This window comes from Populus alba, chromosome 10 (genome assembly GCF_005239225.2).
Source record: "Populus alba chromosome 10, ASM523922v2, whole genome shotgun sequence".
NCBI classification, from domain to species: Eukaryota; Viridiplantae; Streptophyta; class Magnoliopsida; order Malpighiales; family Salicaceae; genus Populus; species Populus alba.
In genome coordinates this window covers 8,006,534-8,015,126 of record NC_133293.1, presented here as the reverse complement: position 1 = coordinate 8,015,126, position 8,593 = coordinate 8,006,534, and the positions used below count along the sequence as shown (strand labels likewise).

Here is an 8,593-nt window from a genome sequence, read left to right as displayed (position 1 = left end):
GTCAGACTGAAGTAGTAAACAAATATATAGAACATTACCTAAGGTGCATGACTGGGGAACGTCCAAATCAGTGGGCAAAGTGGCTGCCTTTAGCCGAATGGTGGTATAACACCAACTACCATTCGGCCACCAAGATGACACCCTACGAAGTATTATACGGTTTCCCTCCTCCCTTACACATTCCCTATTTCTCTAAAGACTCAGCAGTAGCTTCAGTGGATGACTACCTAACAACTAAGGAAGCAGTGATTCAACAAGTCAATGCACAACTTCAAATTGCACAGAACAGGATGACTACAATGGCAAATAAGAAAAGAAGCGACCGCAGTTTCGAAATTCATGATTATGTGTATCTCAAACTTCAACCATACAGACAACAGACCACATCATTCAGAGCATCTCAAAAATTAGCAGCTAAATATTATGGGCCATACCAGGTAATTGCCAAAGTAGGGGCTGTGGCGTACAAGCTCGAATTGCCATCAACATCCATGATTCACCCTGTATTCCATGTCTCCCAACTCAAGAAGCATGTGGGTAATCGGGTGGTGCAACAATCTCTGCCTATGGTGAATCAGGAACCAGCATTACAACCTCGAGCTATCTTGGACAGGCGAATGACTCGACAGAACAATCAGGCGGTCTCTCAAGTGCTAATTCACTGGGATGGTCGTCCTCCTGCAGATGCCACTTGGGAATTCAATGAAGTTTTAAAGCTCAGATTTCCACAATTCAACCTTGAGGACAAGGTTGGTTTCTAGGGGAAGCAATTGTTACAAGCTGAAGAACTGGAGGGAAAGAATGGCGGGCTTACATCAAAAATAAACTGTTGAATGTGAATCAAAGTAGTTAAACGCATCGTTTCATTTTATTAGTTAAACGCACCGTTTCATTTCCTTTAAACTCACCGTTTCGGTAAGTCATACGCATCGTTTTACAAGGGCTCATTCTGTTACAAGAAAGAGAACCCGTTATTAGCAATATAAGCATGTAACAGACTGCATGCAGGACACATAAATTTTACAATGAAAATATGACTGAATTCCTAGAATTAAGGAGCTCCCTCAACACGCCATTTCCCACCCTTTATCATCTTCCCTCTCCATGGCTAAGCAGTAAAACTGACTGCTCTTCTTCTACAGCAATCAAGAACACCATCCAACCTGCCCTGCACCATCCTATACAAATCGGTTCATTAATTGTTTCACCTGTAACAGCGTCGAGTCTTTCCGCATGGGGAGAAAGCCTCCCGTGGCCGCTTCTGGCGGAGGTATACCATCGAATAGTCAAAAGCGGAGACGAAGCCTCCCTCTCTGGAAGCCTCTGGCGTCCCCGTCGATCAAAATTGCCCGCCTACCGATTTAGGATTTTTAGAATTAATTAATAAATTGATAGGTTTTTATTTCTTTGGGCCTCTTTTTTCAAGTCCCTGGGATTATTATGGGCCTAGCCCACGCTTTAGGCTTTGGACTTTGATGTCAAACAACCGGTCCATTAGATCTGCTTAAATTAAAATAGTGAGATTTATTATTTATGAAATTAGTCGAAAGCATATATAAACGGGCTACTCATGTTAATTAAAAATAATAATAATAATAATAATAATAATAATATATTATTATTATTATTAATTAATTAAATGATCAGCTGGATTATTAATATTTATTATATTATGACTTGCGAATACAAACTGACTCGAATACCTACATTAATTAAAAATAAAAATAATAATATATTATTATTAATAATAATTAAATTATAGGCTGGATTATTAATATTTATTATATTATGACTTACGAATGCTTGTATTTCCTAATTTTTTAAATATCTTTCGTCAAAATCAATATGGAGCAAATCCTTAGAAATAAACTAGTTTAAAGGTGGATTGAAAAATAAGTTATTGATATATGATTAAAGTAAACACTAAGCATGTAAAATTACTATGGAAGGGTGTGAGCTGCTCTTAATAAAGTCTAGGTTCATATAAAAACTATATATAATTAAGCAATGGTAGTTGTTTTCTCTAAATTTCACTGATGGAGTTAGGGGTGAGTAAAAAAACTGAAAAACTAATTAAACCAAAAAAAATGGAAAAAAAATTAATCAAAAAAACCAAACTTTAAAAAAACCGATTAAAATTTTGAACAAACCGAACGGTTCGGTTTTATAAGCCTGAAATCGAAAAAACTGAACTGAATCCAAATCAAAAAAACCGAGCCAAGCTAGTTTCAACCGGCTTTTATCATAAAAAACCGAATTAAAACTGGCCGGTTTGAATTGGTTTTCGTTTTTAAAAAAAAAATTAATTTAATTTTTTTTATATAAAAAATCAAACCGAACCAAAATAACCATTTCCCGATAAAGTTTTCTTGATGAAGTTGTCGTGACTTTTTAAATAGCTAAATTCAACTCTCATATTTGTTACCTTTTTAATGTTTCATTGCTAAACCTTGACCAAATCAACATCGTTTCATCAACAATTTAACCTGTTCTGTCATTTTGGTACTCTGTCTATGCTTTTGACGTGCCTTCCCGGGGATATCATTATTCCTGCGCAGTAACTTGAAAATGAAAGTTCATATGGATGTAGATCCCCCTAACGGCAAACTATCTATTCTGTCTTCTACAGGCATCATAGCTTTCAGGAAACAATAAATAAAGGATGAAATGATATAAAGAATAGTACTGAAATAATGGCAGATATGATTGTCTATATGTTTTGCAGAAGTTTTGATAGCAATATATACCAGCAGAGACAATCTACACTTTCCTAACCATGATAGGGTTAGGTTGTCTTGTGGCCGTGTGCGTGCTAAGTACGTGTTGAGTAATCTAAATGAGTTTACGGATGCAGCAAAAATTTCATCGCAAATATTTAAATTGTGAGAATACATAATACTTTCCAAATTGTCACCTCAAACCTTCTACTCTGTTCAATTTCCACGCCATATTTCTTGGATTAAAACAAGATAAAATCCATTGCAGACAAAAAAAGAAAAAAGAAAATGAGGAGCATATTCAACTGATATGATCCATGGCAGACAAAAAATAAAGAAATAATCTAAGAGTTGTTGCTATAGCAGACTGCTGCGCATGGTGACAAGCTCGGTTAAGCAGCATACAGGAAGGGTCCGAGGATGTCATCAACACCTTGCGTGAGGAAAACCTATCAATCAAGAAATTCAGCGAGGACACCGAAACAAAATATACTAACCAAAGAGAAATATTAATGATAAAATATATTTGAAGAGAGACTATTCATCTGGACTATATTAAAAGCCAAATACAACACCCCAAAATCATTTTCACTGATTGAATTAATTAATCGTACTCCTATGTCTCTACTCCCAGAATCATCCTGTCCTATGTTGACAATTCTCTCCCTCTCCCCCAGCCACCCTACTCTCATTATTTCTCAACGCAATCCTATAAAAACCAGCTTTGCAATCAGTAACATAACAAGCATGGATTGCAAAGACATGGAGGAAAATGGGACGGGGATGAGGACAAGGAGCTTCCGTGATGAAGATTACAGCAACAGAAGGGCATTTTTGAGAAGCTATCCTCTTTATCACGGAGCAGAAGATGAGACAACCAATGAAGAGATGATCGGTGCCACAAACAAGGAAACTGAGAAGAAACCCATAAAGAGGATGATCATATCAGTAATTCATTGGGGTGAAGGGAAGGTTCTAGTACTGAGGAAATTCAAGCATAAGATCCAGGTTTATATCATAGCTTGTGTGCCTGTCAGCTCTAAGCCCCCTACGGCCCTAATTTCAGTTTAAATCCAGTATTCTCAGCCTTGTCTTCTTCAAAACTATACTGTTTGCATAAAATATAAATATTATGTTTGTAACAAATTACAAACATCAATACAGAATCTCTAATTTCTCAAAACGTGCAGAAAACAGGGTTCCTCTATTCATTAGCAGCAGCCTCTCTCGATCATTGATGTATAGATGAAAGAAGTCTGGAAAAAAAAGGGAAAGAAAGAAAGAAAAAATCCACACATCAGCATGGTTCAGTGAGTGAGAGCAAGTCTCAGACTACTTTTGCATAACATACACAAGTTATCACATACCTAACAGCAATAGAAATTAAAATTTTCAGGTGAAATCACTTTCTAAAATCCCCTCCCACTGCTCAAGGCATGACATAATTTCAACAAAATAAAAGAAAGAGCCCAAGGTGATATGGCATACATCGATGCTTTTCTATAACTAATTTTAGCAGAAAGTGCTTCAGAATCTGGCAATCAATCAGTTATGAAAGAGAATGTACCATCAATAGACATTTACCAAACAAATGCATGAAAACAAGTTTTTAAAATGATGCCAAACAGTTTTTATCAATTCAATTTAATCACATAAACAATTTCATCACATGGGTGACATTTTACCCACAAGAAAGAAAGATGGAGCTTACTTCCACATACAGAGGCAACAAATTTCTATCTCAGAAAAAGATTATCGACACGCCCATTGTGAAGCATCCTACAGCAACCCAGGGGCTCAAACGTTCACCTATTTCAGCATCACCAAAGAAAGCACCAGAATGTCAGACAGTTGATCACATCCCGAATTGCCAAAGACCTATAATGATTTATTTTCTGTTCTAATTTTCTTCTTCATGGTTTGCATGATCATTAGTTTCATAGCAACACCAACTAAATAAGGATTTTTTGTAATATTGCTCCACAGTTTTAACAATTAAATGTACAACTTCACAGTAACTAACTTAAAAGTTAAAACATTTAAACTTGATTTTTAATCCTAATCCAAATCCAAATGCTGTGAACTTGAAAAGTTTTAGTAACCATGCCAGAAACCCACTTTGATTAACACCAACTGCTACGAGATCCAATTATCAAGATTCCCTTCCATTTTTTTTCACTCCAATACTCCTTCATCCCCCTACCAGAATCATCAAATTACAACTGCCGGTATCTCTTTCTCCTTAATATGAGTCCTATCCCTATTCACACCCAGCTTTTACCAGGTGAACCAATACCTGGATACTTTAACCCTCTACATGATTAATTTCCCTCATTTTATTTATTGATAATAAAATTATTATTTTTATCTTGCATGCACTTTGTTAATTTTTAAAAAGGGAAATGGCCCAGCCTATCCTTATATAATGGGGTAAGTGCCTAATCTGTCATTATATCCTAAATGAGCCAATTATGTCCTTATATATTAAGTGAGTTTCCAATCTATCTTTATGATGACTTTTTTTCTAGTAAAATCATCAGGTGTGATCTGTCGCGTGATCCAGCCAAGAACAAGCACCAAACCCATTTTTTTCTTCTTTTCTCTTCTTCTTATTTGTTCCCTCTATCCCTTCTTCCTCTCCTACCCCATTAAATACGAACAAGCTGGGTCATTTCCCCTTTTAAAAAATGTTGTTAGGGAACTTTGTTTTTGCATCCAAAGTCCAATATGCAAATGTTCCATATGACACTTCATCTCTGTTAGAATAATATACAACAATATTGATTTCTTTATATACTTCGTTATATATATAAAAGGCTTCTTGAAAAATTAAATCCATGCTGTTAACTAATTGAAAATGGAGAAAAATAAAGAGATGTTATGCCCAAAGAAAGCTAAAGAATATTCCACTAATTGATGGTAAGGAATCTTGGTAAGGAAGCCTACCTATTCTAGATGCCTTCCAAAAGAAACCACGAAATCTGTCAAAAAGTATATTACACTGATTAGTTCCATGATCATCGATACATATTAGCCACGCACCAACAAAACCCCTGTGAATATAATTATCTCTTTACAATGCTAACCCGCACCATACATAGATAGAAAAAGAATATATCGATTGTATAATCACATGTATTTTGGGAGAAACGAGAACAGATGATGACCTGGAGGATTAGAGATAACTGATTTCACAAAGTTCTAGGATAATACACTCAGTTAAGCACGTAGATAAAGAAGATACTTTTTTTCTAGGAGTGGTAATATTCCAGAGATTTTGAAAGCCCCTCCCTGCTGTTTTATGTGGAGGGGACTGGGCATAAGTTTTCCCATGCTAAGCAAGGATGACAATTACTTTATCTTCAAGCAAGAGTAATCATTCATTCATGCCCATGACCTATGCCTGATTATGAGGTTCCAAATGCTATGATCATTGGATGATGACAGAAAATTGGAAGCACATAAAATCTGCTCTCTTGGTTGTCGCTTTGTTTACGGTAGCAATTCTCTAATCTCTTGTAACAGATTCTACAATAACCAAACCATCTTGTTTTGTGTGAAACAGGGTCGTGTTCAGCGTATTATTAGCTATGGTATCTTTATATTATTAGCTATGGTATCTGTGATGGTTGTCGAAGTTGTCATTTATAATTTTCTTTTTTCTTTTTTATCATGGTCATTGGTAGACTTTTAAGCTCAGGGAATCAGGTGTTATACATCAAGTGCTCCCATTTTCATACAATGTTATTACATGAATGAACTTGAACAGAACAAATTAATGTACAGTGCTTTAAAAAAGAAGTGTCTTTTCCTACTTCACCTCTTGTTTTGGATTGGATACCAACCAATTTCACAGCACCAGGAGCAGGGATAAAATAAAATTGTTAGCTGAGGCATAGATGCCAGAGCCATCTCCAACGATTCCCAACATGTTAACAGCCCCACTTATTTTGTCATGTCCCATTGACTGGTGGAAAGGAAGTAATGGGGATTCTCATGTTCCACTCACTGAAGTTTACTCTACCGAAGAGACTCAATTTAAAATGTTCTCCACAAGAACAGATAATCAGCAGGTTGGGCACTGCTATTAAACATGTTTCACTGAGGACAACATAGCACGACTTAAGAAATAGCACTGTGCATTGAGCAGGCCTTATGCTTTCAAACTGATGCTATAGATCTAAAGTCTCTGTGAATCTTAGACCCTAGAAGTCCCTTGGACAGTGCCCTCGTAGAATCTGCATCACCAAGGCTCAACATTTATTTTGTGCAGACACTACAAGCTATAGTGATTGGCATTTCAAAAGGTGTGGTTTTAGGTGATTGAAACTTCCTCTTCAAACCTTATGGTTTTTGCTGGATGCTAACATGCCTGAAATAATTACCGTGGGCTTAGAAGACCATTAAGAAAATGTAAAACCTAATAGAGAGCAAGAGTATATAACAGCATAACAGTTTCAAGATGGGGATGGTTAAATTGTAAATCCAGTAACATTATTGAGTTTGGAAGATCCAATGGACTTTCAGTTCATCTTTGTTAAGCTATCATTGGTTTGGGTTATGCTAAAACTACACAAAAGACTGGTGCCACTACATTTCTGCAAATCTTATCACATGCTAAATGAGAAGATTTAGCAGATAAGAGTGTCCAAAGCTAAGAGAAGTTCAGTTATATGTGCATCTATTTTATACAGCATAAAAAATGACTGATGGAAACCTAGTAATATTTGATGGTGAAAATTGATAGAATTCAGGAGGTTAGTGCCACCCACTTGAAACTAGTTATCAAAAACATAAATTTTCATTAAAAAACCGAAACAAAAGTATATGCATAATCTTAGATTTCTAAAAAATGTAGAAAAGAAAGAGGGAAAAAACAGCCGACACAACCAAACTTTACATGATCTAAGTTTTCTAAACTACATACATAGCTAGACAATGTTGCAATACAATGCAACTAATTTTTAGAGTTAACGCAATCAGCAATACACTCTTCAATCATCCCCTACACATTTAATAAACCAACAAAATAAAATAAAAAAAAGTGAAAAAAATGGTCGTACCCATTTCTCTGTTCAAGGATTGCTGGAAAGTGCATCTTCACAAATGTGCATGTACAAATCCCCAACAGCACCACTGTCAGAAACGAATGGAAATTGAACAGTGCAGACTGAAAAAAGAAAGAAAACCCACGTCAAGAAAACAGAAATAACAGGTTAACAATAACAAAATTTGATTTAATTTACCATGTCTTGCTTCTTATTTTTGAAGACGCCGATGGCTTCTCTTCCTTCAAATCTAAAAGTTACAGTGCAGCTGCCTAGCAAACTAAATCAATGAACGAACAGCATCAATGTTTGGGCAGATTAGATTAGGGCTTTGCGACAGAGAAATTTGAGTTAGGATTACCTTGCAGCAAATTTTCCAAATTATGGATCTTCAGAAAAGTCGTTAATAAGAAACCGCGAGGAACCGCTTTTCTTGCTTCAATTCAAAGCCAAAAGGTGTTGTAACGGGCTATCAGCAGCAGAAATATCAGTTCGGTAAGTGAATGGAGTTTTTTGTTTCCAAAAAATGGTAAAGCAACATATTTTAAAAAATAATTCGGTGTCTAGCATGCAATGACATATTATGTACTTTCGCAGTGAATCAATATAATTTTAAAAAATATTAAAATTATGAAGATTATTTTGTTATTAAATTTAATTAATTACGGTTAATTTTTAAAATTCACTCAATTTTTTTTATCAAACTCAAGTAATCTAGGTCGAGCAATTATATCAGACTCAAGCACAGACTTAAACACCTTGAATTTAAAACTAATGTCAGATCCAAGTGTTTTAGGTTTGATAATCATATCAGACCCAAATTCCTTA

General features: G+C 35.5%; 1 protein-coding gene across 4 annotated transcripts; it reads right to left on the bottom strand.

Moving 5' to 3' along the window:
- Positions 1-2,849: 2,849 nt before the first annotated feature.
- Positions 2,850-8,316, bottom strand: LOC118048792 (uncharacterized). Of its 4 annotated transcripts, none has more exons than XM_035058602.2 (6): positions 8,127-8,316; positions 7,964-8,045; positions 7,781-7,887; positions 5,664-5,698; positions 4,439-4,526; positions 2,850-3,166 (listed from the first exon to the last, which is right to left on the bottom strand). In XM_035058602.2, the coding sequence occupies exons 2-5, from the start codon at positions 7,964-7,966 to the stop codon at positions 4,459-4,461; spliced, it is 213 nt and encodes a 70-aa protein (XP_034914493.1). In that variant the 5' UTR covers positions 7,967-8,045; positions 8,127-8,316; the 3' UTR covers positions 2,850-3,166; positions 4,439-4,458. The 4 variants fall into 4 exon arrangements, with proteins under 4 accessions (XP_034914493.1, XP_034914491.1, XP_034914494.1 ...); XM_035058600.2 differs by having other exon boundaries at positions 4,429-4,526; positions 8,127-8,314; XM_035058603.2 differs by lacking the exon at positions 2,850-3,166 and adding an exon at positions 3,208-3,973.
- Between the last annotated feature and the right edge of the window lie 277 nt (positions 8,317-8,593).